The 14,325-nt window shown below is 36.7% G+C and overlaps 1 protein-coding gene across 6 annotated transcripts; it reads left to right on the top strand.

Annotated features, from left to right (window-relative positions):
* Positions 1-459: 459 nt before the first annotated feature.
* On the top strand, positions 460-14,220 carry ccp110 (centriolar coiled-coil protein 110). Of its 6 annotated transcripts, XM_084412929.1 has the most exons (15): positions 460-808; positions 1,038-1,218; positions 1,448-1,576; positions 5,414-6,386; positions 9,041-9,162; positions 9,451-9,604; positions 10,517-10,567; positions 10,667-10,764; positions 10,854-10,970; positions 11,422-11,523; positions 11,603-11,719; positions 11,856-11,923; positions 12,909-12,971; positions 13,116-13,178; positions 13,649-14,220. In XM_084412929.1, the coding sequence occupies exons 2-15, from the start codon at positions 1,072-1,074 to the stop codon at positions 13,719-13,721; spliced, it is 2,277 nt and encodes a 758-aa protein (XP_084269055.1). In that variant the 5' UTR covers positions 460-808; positions 1,038-1,071; the 3' UTR covers positions 13,722-14,220. The 6 variants fall into 6 exon arrangements, with proteins under 6 accessions (XP_084269055.1, XP_084269058.1, XP_084269057.1 ...); XM_084412932.1 differs by lacking the exon at positions 13,116-13,178; XM_084412931.1 differs by lacking the exon at positions 10,517-10,567.
* Positions 14,221-14,325: the final 105 nt, after the last annotated feature.

A 14,325-nucleotide genomic window follows, 5' to 3' on the forward strand; every position in this document is an offset into this window, starting at 1 on the left:
AATAATAATGAATAGATAATATATAATATGTACAATATAATAATATATACAATATATAAATTATTAATAAATATGTAGGCCTAATTAATAATGTGCTATTTTCTCTCCAAGCAAAGTAAAAAATAAATAAATGCATAAATAAATCATTAATATTTATTTTTTCAGTTTCCTCATAAATGAAGGAATTACATAAATATTTGTTTTGCTATACAGGGAACCTCCTTATTTTAAACGAACTTTATTTATTTATTCATTATTGAAATTATAATTAAAGCATAGTCTATTTGCGGAATTATTTTATTTTCTTGATCAAATTAGGAGTAAATAAGTTAATTTAAAGGACTACTGCAGTAAAATATGATGCAGATATGAATCACATCTGTATCTTAAAAATGTATCTGAAGGAATCTTCCTTTGATTTTACGTCCAAGTGAATGGAGAGGATGACGGTGAGTGAACGGGGCGGTGCTGATGAAGACCATATGACAGACACACACAAGAGACCCTGGTGAAAGACATATAGGCTAGAGGTCTAGGATATTAAATCCATCTCCTGCGGACACACTATGACCTTCGTCATGTGATTATAGAGTAAATAACTAGCTTCGTTATCATTCTCAACGTAATTACGGACAAAACAGGAAACGATTACGCGATTTGCATCTGTACGTCCGACATAAACATCAGCACAGCGACATCATACAGTGTTACAGTCACATCTGTGGTAGAGGAAAGCCTTGCTGATACACTTAAACAATTTTTTGTAATTTATTCAAACAGAAGCTCCATCCTGCATTGCGATATAAAGGTAGGTGCTGATGCTGAGGTTTTAACATCTGTGCGTGATTATCTGTTAGCAAATACATCTGAGGAAAGAGCAGTGGAATGCGGAGCGATTGATAGATATCATTGATAATCTGTTTAAAAGCCTGCGCATTACCAGCTAACGTGACTGCCTGTGACAGCTCAATCTGACCGAATGAAAGACAATATACGACATATAACACGGGCACTAACGTTTACGTTTCAAAATGTAGGCTGTTCCAGTTGTGCAGACCGCTGTAAGAAAACATGGACAGCTATGAGGGATTCTGCGCACGCATTCTGTCTGAACTGCAGTCGGAAATGATGCACGAAATGAGCTGCAGTACCGCACCTGCGCGAGGGGTGGCGCACTCTCTCATGCGCTTTCATGGCAGGCCACTTCTGTCTCCTGTTGTGAGTGTTTATATTTATATTACAGAGTGCGACTGCAATACATATGATATGATAAACTTTCAAAAGCAAAAGAAAGAGTTAGCGCAGTAAAATATAATAAAGAACATTAATAACAGTAATAATTATAACATTCAGCCTAAGGTTTACACATTAAAAAAGGTTTTTCTCCCTTTCAATTGTCTAATTATGATTCATATTATTTGAATGTTTTTGCATATTGTGTTTCCAGCTAAGCGAGATACAAAGAAGAGAGATGGTTGAATACAGGAAAAGAGCGTCTCAAATGGAGGCAGACCGACAGATTAATTATAACAATAACCTCCTCAATCAGATTCAGGCCATTCTTTGGACCAGTAAGGTAAGAAAATAAGTGTTTCTTCGACCAACAGGTACTTTTATGTCCCGGATTTATTTATTTTTATAATCACAAATAAATTTCGAAACTAATAAATTAGAAAATAACTAATAAAAGTTTTTTTCTTTTTTCTTTTACACATAGATTTTTATTTTTTTTTGCCCAGATATTCATCTATGAAAAAATGAAAAAAAAAAATATATATATATACATATATATATATATATATATAGAGAGAGAGAGAGAGAAATTATATATTATATTCTTTATATTATAAATACTGTATAAAGAAATTATATAAATTTCTTTATATACTATTATTATTGTTAATAGAGACCATTTTTTACCATGCATTCATTATTTATTTTGCTTTTTTTCCGTTATATATATAGACTTTGTTTTTTAAGCTATACCTTCAACTATGAAAAAAAATATACTGCTTATTCACAATAATTGATTGAATTTACTTTCACACAGGGGTGATTCTAGGATTTCAATATTAGAGAGGCTCAGCCACCAATTGTTTATGATTTAAAAATAAAAAGTTGGTAGGGGAGAGTGGGGTGATTTGTAAGTAGTTCCACCCCTTGTTTCTGGAAAACCATAGAAGAAATTGGTCATGTGACCACATCATTTTGAAAAGCAATCACTTTTACTCGTCCTCCAAAGAAGAGAGACACATGGCATGAGAGTTAAGCACATTTTAGTGCAAAAAACTGTTTTTTCCCTTTCAAAGTAAAATGTCTATGATTAAGGTTTTTTGATTGTAGTGTCTGAACAATTATAGACAAGTTTGAAAACATTTCACACATGTTTTAGTGCTTTAGTAGGCTACACAATGAGTCTATACAGTTAGCATGATATTAGCTCTTAACTGCTGGATCATGCTAGTTTTTCAAACTTGTGGGTCTGGGGTGATTTGTGCCAAAGGGCCTGGGTTAAGTTGTGCCAGATCCAGACCACCTAGACCTACATACTCACAGGGGATAATCTTGAGAAGTGAGGAGATGGGCATGCCTCATCATTGTTTGACTTAGGCCTGCCTGCTATTTGTTTAATTTAGCTAACACTGATTTCAGTTTTGAGTTTGCACTATGTTATTAAAGAGAAGTTTTATTCCGTTTTTAAGTGGCCTATGTCACAATAGGATGTTTAGAAATTAGCCTAGTCACTTTATTCTTACATAATTGACAGACAGCGCTATGTCAACAGGCATCTATTGCCAAAGCCTTTTTGCCTAAAATGATTCACAAATATCATATATTGTGTCGCTATGGTGCTCTAAATGGTTGCTAGGGCGTAGCTTGATAGCTTCACAATGATCCTGAGAGACTGATTGGTCGTCTGAGTAAAATGAGCCCGCCCCCTTGTCTCTGACACTGTGATCCAGAGTTATGTTCAATACAAAATCCCTATGCAATTGACCATAGTAGGAAAAACGCATGCTATGGTATTCCAGGGTGACAATATCTAAATAAACCTTAAATTAGTAATTTTGTATTGAATTGATCTTGCTTTCATATAGCATTACGGTTCATAACATTAAAATGTTCTGTTTTACTTCAGAAATCACTGGCACAATTTACCCCAATGTATTCCCCCAAAGGCACAACTTCCCCCGCACCAGGGGCAAGTTGTGCCATGAGACCACTTTTTTCCCAAGAGCTATATTTCTGAAACAATTTATTTCAGATCCAAAGTTATTGTTCTCAGGGATGCACCACATCCTGAAATATATGTACATCCTTAAGTTGAAGGCATTACTGCCATGGTCTCACTTTAAAGTCACTTTGAGTAAAAACTGGCACAACTCACCCCACTTTCCCCTATACTTGGCATGAAGGTTCTACACAATCAAGTCAATCCCTGAATATTGAATTAATTTCTAATCATTTTAAATAACCTTCTAATATTCATTCATATTCATTAAGAATATAGACAAACTTTATATTACTGTAATTGTCTAGATTGGCAATATGTGAGTAAAATATTTTTTTCAACATGTAAAGATTTAAACACTATTATTTACTCTCTGCATTTGTGCAGTAAAATTGACTTAAAAGAAGATCTTGATTTATAATTTTTCATTCATGGAGATACCGGAAAACGGATTTCTGTCACCTGGTGGAAAACAAACACTTTTAACATGAAAATGACATAAAAATTACCACTATAACCAGTAGGTGACTGCAGAGGACCACTCAATAGCTCATTTGCCATTTCTGCTCCCTTTTATAGTTCTTTTTTGCATATTTTGCTTTTAGATTTATTATAAAATTACTATTATAACAAATTTTAGCAATTCTATTGCACTGATGTATGAAGTATAGCAAGAGTGGAAAAAGCCATTAAAGGAATGTCATAATAAATAATTAAATAAGCCCAGATTTTACAGTGAAAACAGTCTTGAATTGCTCCCACATCATATTATGTAAACTGCATTTATGACAAAGAACTACAGAGATGCAGATATCATAACAGTCTGTGCACTACTACAGATTGAAGAACACGCTGAATAACGCAGACTTAAATACGGGGAGGAGCCAAAGCCTGCCCCTGGTTTCGAATGAGTTTTAAAGGGATACTCCACTTTTTTCGGAAATATGCTCATTTTACAACTCCCCCAGAGTTAAACAGATGAGTTTTACCGTTTTAGAATCCATTCAGCCGAACTCCGGGTCTGACGGTACCACTTTTAGCATAGCTTAGCATAGATCATTGATTCAGACGAGTCCAGTAGCATTTCTTTCAAAATGACCAAAGAGTTTCAATATTTTTCCTATTTAAAACTTGACTCTTCTGTAGTTAAACCGTGTACTAAGATCGACGGAAAATGAAAAGTTGCGATTTTCTAAGCTTATATGGCTAGGAACTACTCTCATTCCGGCGTAATAATCAAGGAACTGTGCGGCCGTACCATGAGTGCAGCAGGCGTAGTGATATGACGCAGCGCCTAAAAATAGTCCCCAGCTCGGTAACTTCTTCCAACGTGACCGGGACTAAGTTTGTCTAACCTATTAAGGCCTCATTATACTTCTGCGTCGGACCTACGCCGGAGCCTCTACGCCGTAGGCAACGTGTTGGTTTTAATTTATACTTCTGTGTCGTTGTCCGCGTTGACGCGTACCTAGGGAGCGTGTGAAACCCAGAGGGAGGGGTTCTGGCAGACCAATCACAGCGCTTGTGTCCGCGTAGAATTGACGCGTTGTTACATTTTTGGGGAGGTGCACGTCAGGGTACGCCGTAGGGTACGCGCGCTACACACAGCCTACGACGTAGCTACGGCGGCAGTTCGACGCAGAAGCATAAAACAGGCTTTAGACCTATTTTCAGGCGCTGCGTCATATCACTACGCCTGCTGCACCCATGGTACGGCCGCACAGTTCCTTGATTATTACGCCGGAATGAGAGTAGTTCCTAGCCATATAGGCTTAGAAAATCGCAACTTTTCATTTTCCGTCGATCTTAGTACACGGTTTAACTACAGAAGAGTCAAGTTTTAAATAGGAAAAATATTGAAACTCTTTGGTCATTTTGAAAGAAATGCTACTGGACTCGTCTGAATCAATGATCTATGCTAAGCTATGCTAAAAGTGGTACCGTCAGACCCGGAGTTCGGCTGAATGGATTCTAAAACGGTAAAACTCATCTGTTTAACTCTGGGGGAGTTGTAAAATGAGCATATTTCCGAAAAAAGTGGAGTATCCCTTTAAAGGGGACAGATGCGATCACAAGTTAATCACAAATTTTTAGGGGGGCTGGGTGGAAATTTAGGGAGGCTAAAGCAATCCTAAAATGGGTCTAGTGACACCCCTGCTTTCATATCTTCTTGCATTATAGGCACCAAAAATATTGGACGTACCAAAGCCTTCAGAGCAGTGCTTGTCTCCTTCTCCAAAATTAGACTGCAGGAATGGTTTTACTGATACTGTGCATCTTACACCTACTGGGACCACAGAGCCTTACATTTTATCTAATAAGCCAGCAGTGACCCCACCAGCTGAACTCCCTGGACTTATGAGAGGAAAAGCCGTGGAGGAAAAAGAGAAGGAAACTGACACAGAAGGAGTTTGTCTGCAGAACCTACTGAAGAAATCACGGGAATTTATTGAAAAAGAACAAGGTAAACAGGGATCAAAGGTCACCGGCACCAAAATCCTGTTTGATAAAGAAAACGGCACTTCTCTGGATGGGACTGTCTCTGGTTATTTTCCCTCACCTAATCAGACCTCTCCTAATAACCTAATAAGTCCAGAATCTGGTCTAAATGGCAGTTTAAGACCCCATCGCGGGCGTCCTCGTCCCATTTCTGCTGGCAACATCTTCTTCTCTTTCCCTGACAACCCCAACCAACCAAACAATACAGCCAACGCAAGGCCACAGGAAGTAAAAACAATCGGGACGCAGGAGAGGAAGCTGCTCGGAGCTGAACATGCGAGTATGGGTCGATATGACGACCACTCCAGGTTGAACGAGACCGTCGGAAGATTAGAAACGTCTCCGGTGGATCCTGAGCTCACAAGCCCTCTGTTCCGAAGGAGATGCCACACGCTGGACAGTCATCTGTCGTCCGGCCATCAGAGTCCGCTCATAGACCGGAGCCAGGAGAGAATGCCTCGGTTTATGGCCGGGGTCACTGCGAGAACGCACACTCGACTGTCTCCTCCTTCACCAATGAGCAAGACTTTCACACGGGACAGTCCCACAGCTGCATTTACGGGCTCTGGAATCAGCCCAGACTCCCCTTCTCATGCCAAAGTATCATTTGAGGGAAACAGTGTCATTAGCACAGCGCTGAAAGAAAGGAGAGCAGGTAAGAACAGAACAAACGAGTGCACTATTGAAAACAAAGACTCAAATTAGAACTGAAATGGGTTTTACGGCCTGATATTATTGAGCATTTTTAAGTTCCTCAAAGAACATCGAGTTCTCCAGTCTAGTTTCTTTAAAAATCATCATGTGCTGGTGTTTTAAAGCGGGGGTTTTCACACTTTTTAATGCCATGGATCCCCAAATACGAAAAACCTCCCTCCTAAAATATAAATGCTACTACATTATTATATTTTATCATTTATTATAGAGACATTTATACTGTGAGAAAAAGAGTCATATAACAAAAATAACATGCATTTATGGGGTCATTATACTCAAACCAAAAAGAATGAGTAAAATATGTATGGAAATATTTAATATATACAACATAATATAACAATAATATAACTGTACTATATATACACTCACCTAAAGGATTATTAGGAACACCTGTTCAATTTCTCATTAATGCAATTATCTAATCAACCAATCACATGGCAGTTGCTTCAATGCATTTAGGGGTGTGGTCCTGGTCAAGACAATCTCCTGAACTCCAAACTGAATGTCAGAATGGGAAAGAAGGGTGATTTAAGCAATTTTGAGCGTGGCATGGTTGTTGGTGCCAGACGGGCCGGTCCGAGTATTTCACAATCTGCTCAGTTACTGGGATTTTCACGCACAACCATTTCTAGGGTTCACAAAGAATGGTGTGAAAAGGGAAAAACATCCAGTATGCGGCAGTCCTGTGGGCGAAAATGCCTTGTTGATGCTAGAGGTCAGAGGAGAATGGGCCGACTGATTCAAGCTGATAGAGCTGCAAATGGTGCAGAATGCAGCTGCCAGGCTCCTTACTGGTGTGCGCAAACGAGAGCACATTACCCCTGTTCTTAAATCTCTGCATTGGCTCCCAATCCGTTACAGAATTGATTTTAAAGTTGTGATGCTGGTTTTTAAATCCTTGAATGGATTGGCTCCTGTATACGTCTCTGATTTACTTTCCATCCACAATCCTGGAAGGTCTCTTAGGTCATCCAACCTGAGACTGTTAAATGTTCCGCGGGTCAGATTAAAAACGAGAGGAGATCGAGCCTTTGCCGTTGCTGCACCAAAACTTTGGAACAGCTTACCTGTTTTTATTAGAACTGCCACTACACTACATGAGTTTAAAGCTAAACTCAAAACCTATTATTTTTCTCTGGCTTATAATTGTAGCTGATTTGTGCGGTGTCTGGTATGTTCTGTGTTTTGTCATGTTTTCTTATGTAGTAAATGATGTTAATGCCAATGTTTTGTGCAATAATGTACAGCACCTTGGTCAACAATCGTTGTTTTTAGTGGTGCTATATAAATAAAGTTGAGTTGAGAGTTGAGTTGAGATAGAAGAGCAACTTTGACTGAAATAAACACTCGTTACAACTGAGGTATGCAGCAAAGCATTTGTGAAGCCACAACACGCACAACCTTGAGGCGGATGGGCTACAACAGCAGAAGACCCCACTCATCTCCACTACAAATAGGAAAAAGTAGGCTACAATTTGCACGAGCTCACCAAAATTGGACAGTTGAAGACTGGAAAAATGTTGCCTGGTCTGATGAGTCTCGATTTCTGTTGAGACATTCAGATGGTAGAGTCAGAATTTGGCATAAACAGAATGAGAACATGGATCCATCATGCCTTGTTACCACTGTGCAGGCTGGTGGTGGTGGTGTAATGGTGTGGGGGATGTTTTCTTGGCACACTTTAGGCCCCTTAGTGCCAATTGGGCATCGTTTAAATGCCACGGCCTACCTGAGCATTGTTTCTGACCATGTCCATCCCTTTATGACCACCATGTACCCATCCTCTGATGGCTACTTCCAGCAGGATAATGCACCATGTCACAAAGCTCGAATCATTTCAAATTGGTTTCTTGAACATGACAATGAGTTCACTGTACTAAAATGGCCCCCACAGTCACCAGATCTCAACCCAATAGAGCATCTTTGGGATGTGGTGGAACGGGAGTTTCGTGCCCTGGATGTGCATCCCACAAATCTCCATCAACTGCAAGATGCTATCCTATCAATATGGGCCAACATTTCTAAAGAATGCTTTCAGCACCTTGTTGAATCAATGCCACGTAGAATTAAGGCAGTTCTGAAGGCGAAAGGGGGTCAAACACAGTATTAGTATGGTGTTCCTAATAATCCTTTAGGTGAGTGTATGTGTGTATATATCACATACAAATATTAATTACTATTATTAACAATGCATATTCTGCATAGTACTTCCACAAGAAATAATAATATTAATACAAAACAATCCACAATAATACATTTCTTAGACCCCAATATAAAATTATTATTAATACTGCATTTTTTTGTATATTGTATATAGTATATTAAAATATCCATTTTTCGACAAGGAGTTTTCAGTTTGAACCCACAATCCAAAAGACTGATATGAAGAACCGATAATGTCACATCAAGAATAACTTTTTTAATCTCCAAAGAACCTTATAACAACTCAAGACATAAAATACGCATGATATAAAGAGTTAATCAGTGGCACCCTTGAGAGAACCATTGGAGAATGTATATTTGAGAGTAAAGACGAGATTTTCAGCTTTCTTTGATATAGTACTATCCTCTCAGTTGTGTATTCCTGTGTTTCAGACGAGATGCAATGGCAAGTCCACGCTCTAGAAGACATGCAGAGGTCTCTGGAGGATGACTATGCTTTCAGATTATCGTGTCTGGTGGCAGAACAAGAGAGAGAACAACGGCATCACAGTCAGGTCAGCATTTGCATATCCAGATATATATATATACACATTGGCTCTGTTCCAAACCTTTGTGAATTGCCACACGTTCACTATATATTTACCTTGGCATCCTAACCCAAATGAGACCTTATAAGTTCCTCATGGATGACAACTACACTAACAGTTACACATCTGCTATGCATGAATAAATATGATTTATTCACAAACAACATTTGCCTGGACTGCAGCTTGGAGTCTCTGGTCTTTGATGTGCATCATGTGTGTATTGTATATATTCTGATCTCTCTGGTCCTCATTCAGGAGTCGGAGGAGCGGGTCAGGAGACTGAGGGGTCAGGGTGGTCTGAGTCCTGTAGCGGGCGAGGACGGGTGTGAACGTTACCCTATACTGAGCCCCATCATGTGCCCTTTAAGCCCTGGAGAAAGATCACCACGACACCCCGTGCCAGTCATTGGTATGTCAGCCGTGGCTTTAAGATGAAAACACATCAGCTATTTTAGCCCAGTGTCTTTCATTTGTTACGACTCTGTGTTTAAATAAATGTTCAGTGGCTTTATAGATGTAGGCTATATAAATGAAAATATCTAATATTTATGTTTATTTTTTATTTCAGCTTATACAGTATATATACACTGTATGTGTGTGTGTTTGTGTGTGTTTTATGTGTATATATATATATATATATATATATATATATATATACATATACTACCAGTCAAAGGTGTTGGATCTGTAAGATTTTTAATGTTTTTAAAAGAAGTCTCTTCTGTTCACCAACGCTGCATTTATTTGATTAAAAATACAAAGAATCAGTAATATTGTGAAATATTATTACAATTTAAAATAATAAAGGTAAATATTACTATTATATATAGCTATTTATTTATTACTGATCCAAAACTTTTGACTAGTAGTGTATATGTATATGTATGTATGTATGTATATATATATATATATATATACATAAAACACACACACACACACACATACAGTGTATATATACTGTATAAGCTGAAATAAAAAAATGTATGTATGTATGTATATATATATATATATATATATATATATATAAAGCTGAAATGAAATAAATATATTTTAAACTAAATAAAAAGTAAATTACAACTATATAGAAATAAAAACAAAAAGATATAAAAATGACAAAAGAACATAAAAAAATTACTAAAACTTAAAACTGATATTGGAAAAAAAGTATTAAAATAGTATATAAATAATGCTAAAATAACACTGATTCAAAACTTTCAGTTGCATGTGCTCAGACGCAGTCATGTGTTGGTTGACTACATTTAGAAAGCTTTTAGTTATTTTTAGAGCGTTGGGAATTTAAACATCTTTGTGTGTTTCACAGAAGAAATAAAATCATATTTAGAACAATATGACGAAATGATGTCATTTTGGGGTAAACAATTTAACCATTCATTTACTACAAAATCAAAAGAATATAGTAGGCTATGCACGTACTATGGTGTATATTAACATGCTATTCTATTCTTTTTAGGTTTAGATGTGGCATCATCACCCTCAATACAGGCTTCCATATATATGAGAGGCCTAAATCATCCCAGCACAGGGAAGAGCAGAAACAGGCTGAGCCAGGTTGGTTTTTAAATGCTTTTGCATTGATTTGATAAACTTTAATAAATGTTATTATGAGATAAAGCCTCAGTGGTGTGTGTCGCACACAGGTTATAACAGTGGAGCAGCAGAGGGCACTGTGTCGCCTCACTTCTATCGTGAAGGGCTTTCTGACCAGACGACTGCTGAGAACAGAGAAAGTCAAACACCTGCGTCAAACCGTGCAAGTGAGAAGAGAACGCACAACATGTGACCCTAGACCACAAAACCAGTCACATGGCTCAATTTTTAGAAATTGAGATGTATACATCATCTGAAAGCTGAATAAATAAGCTTTCCATTGGGTGCCAAAAAATCAAAACATTGAGAAAATCGTCTATAAAGTTGTCCATTTATGTTCGCGATTGTGCTGCATTCACTCACAAAAATAAATGTTTTATATATTTACAGTAGGAAATTTACAAAATATCTTCATGGAACATGATCTTAATATCCTAATGATTTTTGGCATAAAAGAAAAATCGATCATTTTGACCCATACAATGTATTTTTGGCTATTGCCACAGATATAGCCATGCGACTTATGACTGGTTTTGTGATTCAGGCTCACAATAGTGTTCGTATACATGCTAATAAAGCCCTCATGGGATTGATCTCTCTACATGTGTCTTTCTTCAGGACACGCAGGAGTTTATTCGTTCATTCAGCACTAATGCTGTTCAACGAAACGACCAACTGTCAGAGCAAGATCTGTCTCTGCAAGAGCGCGTCAGAGCTCAGGTCCCACATTTCCCACATATCCCACCGTGTGTACAGCATCAGATCTGGCACTAAATATGTTTATGCGCTTCTGTTACAGTTACGCGCGGCCTTGTTTGACATTCATGATATCTTCTTCACTATGACACTAGAGGAGCGTTTGTCTCTGCTACAGCAAGACCGAGATCTGAGAGCTGAGAGAAAACTCAGAGAGATGGTAACAACAATCTACACTTTTTGCTTTCATCTTCATCGGTTTATTTCCATTTAGTCTTGGTTAGTGTTGATCCCTGGCAACTATTATCTGCTGTTTTGAAAAGTACGCTACACATGATATTTGATTTGGCATACAGGAAAAAGTAAAGCCCCCCAAGGTGATTTTGTCTGCTGCAACCCAGAAATCTCTTGATAGGAAGAAAAGGTGAGTTGTATTAGAACAATATTATGTTTGAAACTTTTTGTCTGCAATCATGCAATTATATCATGCAACTTTTAAGTCTGATAAAGACTTATTTGACATGCAGTTGGTCCATTTAGGTGCCAAAACAACATAAACATTGGCAAGATTATTGGTTGTTGGATGGTAACTTGTGCAATAGTAATGTTACCTTTTTTTAATATGACATAAAGGACTGAATCGAATCAAAGATGGGAAGTCTTTGTTTATGGTTGTAACTCCAGACACGTTCATGTTGTGACACATTTATGGCCTTCGGCCCATTAAACAAAAATATAAGGAACAAAATCACAATAAGTCATGATATATTTTGAAAGCTATATTTTACTGTAACTAGATGTTCATTTTTTATTTTTTTTAACTAAATGGTTTATAAATATATTTTTAAGTAGGCTAAATGTAATAGAATATACTTTATATATATATATTGAGGAAAATATATATATATTTTAGGAAATCATATATATATGATTATATATATATATCTTATATCATTCTTACTATATATTTATTACAATATTTTACACTATTTACAATATATTTACAAATATATATAGAATAATTTATAATACAATATTTTTTATATAAAAATGCTATTTATTTTATTTACTATTTATTAATAGCATATATATATATATATATATATATATATATATACTGTATATGGATTTTCATAGTTGAAGAAACAAAATCTATACAAAATCTATGAAAAAAGTAACAAAAAATAAATAATTAATGCATGGTAAAAAGAATGTGGCCTTCAACTAACAAAAAAACAGTTGAAAATGAAATGTATATACAGTATATATATATATATATATATATAAAATATAGTATAGTATAGCAAAATAGTAGCCTATATAAAATGCTATTTATTTTATTTACTATTTATTAACTGAAATAGCATTTATTCACTTCCTGATCTGCTCTAAAATGTTCTTGTCATCAGAGTTGGTGAATCTCCAGGTCAGACCAGGCGAGCTCAGAAAACCAAGAGTCCCCCGACAAAAAGGTGAAGACAAAAACACTCCAATAAACACACATTACCCACAGAGGGAAAACAGACACTTTACACATTTACCATGCCCTCTGCACCATATACGTGCACTAGCTGCGTACATCTTTCCAACGGTCTCCCTGTCCCTGTGTGTTGAAGGATCCTGCAGCCCAGTCAGGGCCAGAACGCTCCAGTTTCAGGCCAGCAGCTCCTGCGCCGCGGGTCAGCTCTCCACCTTTTGCTTCCTTTGATCATGCGATCTCCTATTCTGGCCATTTCCATTTTCTTTTACGCTGTTGTTGATGGAATTTGAAATTCAATTCAGTCTTTGCTGGACGCTTGCGGTACTGGAAATGCCACGGAGCCTCTGCCAGAAGAGTCACCTGACATTTAAAATTGGCTGCATTTATTTGTAAATGCATTTGGCAGGATCTCATGCAGTCGTTTAGTCAACTGAAGTGTGATCAAAATATCACTGTATTATATTACAAAGAATCACTCTGTATGAAAGTAGCCTTAAAACAAACCCAGTATGTTTTAGGGAACGCATTGTATAAATATGCAAAACCACGTTAACAACTAATTAAGTTCACATCGAATGAAATAATTTGAATGTTCAATTATAATACATCAATATTAGGTGCAATATTGCAATAGAAAACATATAAATACAAATTTTGTATGTGTTTCAGGAGTTACAAGAAGACTCCAGAGGAGAAAGTTCAGCGTTCGGAGAGGCTGAAGAAACAGCATTCACTGGGTTGATCTGGATATGAAAAATAATATTGTGCTAATCATAGAGATTCATTTAAAGATACTCTCCTGCTTGCCATCTCATTGAATCATGATTATTAAATGTCATTCATTGATATTTATTTCCTCACATTATTCTACAACTGCATGTGTGAATATAGAGTTAAGGCCCGTTCACACCAAGGATGATAACTATAACAATTTCAAACTATACATTTTTTTTCCCAAATATTAATAATAGCAGAGTTCAGACCACAACTATAACAATAACAGCAAAGAGAAATGATATCGTTGGAATCACTTTCAGAACGATTTTTTTCCAGCTGATGAACGATAAAAACATTGACAGCCAATCAGAGTCCTTCTTAAAGTGGCAGACGACAAAACTGCAGCGTGCGCTTATAATAAACAGAACGATATTGTGCAATGGATGCTAATGTAGTTATCGTTATTGGTGTGAACGGACCTTTAGTCCAGATATTATTTAGAGGTTCATATAGGATACATGAATTAATAAATTACCCTTCTATAAATGATTACAAATTCAGTGTTTTGAGATTCATTAAACAGAAAGGTGGGATTTTCCTATATAGACGCCTGTATTGATAAAGAGAAA

This window comes from Rutilus rutilus (genome assembly GCF_951802725.1).
Source record: "Rutilus rutilus genome assembly, chromosome: 1".
Lineage (NCBI taxonomy): Eukaryota > Metazoa > Chordata > Actinopteri > Cypriniformes > Leuciscidae > Rutilus > Rutilus rutilus.

Coding starts and splice junctions, on each gene's coding strand:
- ccp110 (XM_084412928.1), top strand. CDS start 1,072: ATGGACAGCTATGAGGGATTCTGCGCACGCATTCTGTCTGAACTGCAG. Junction 11,924..12,908: donor TCTCTTGATAGGAAGAAAAG/GTGAGTTGTATT, acceptor TCTTGTCATCAG/AGTTGGTGAATCTCCAGGTC. Junction 12,972..13,115: donor AAGAGTCCCCCGACAAAAAG/GTGAAGACAAAA, acceptor TGTGTGTTGAAG/GATCCTGCAGCCCAGTCAGG.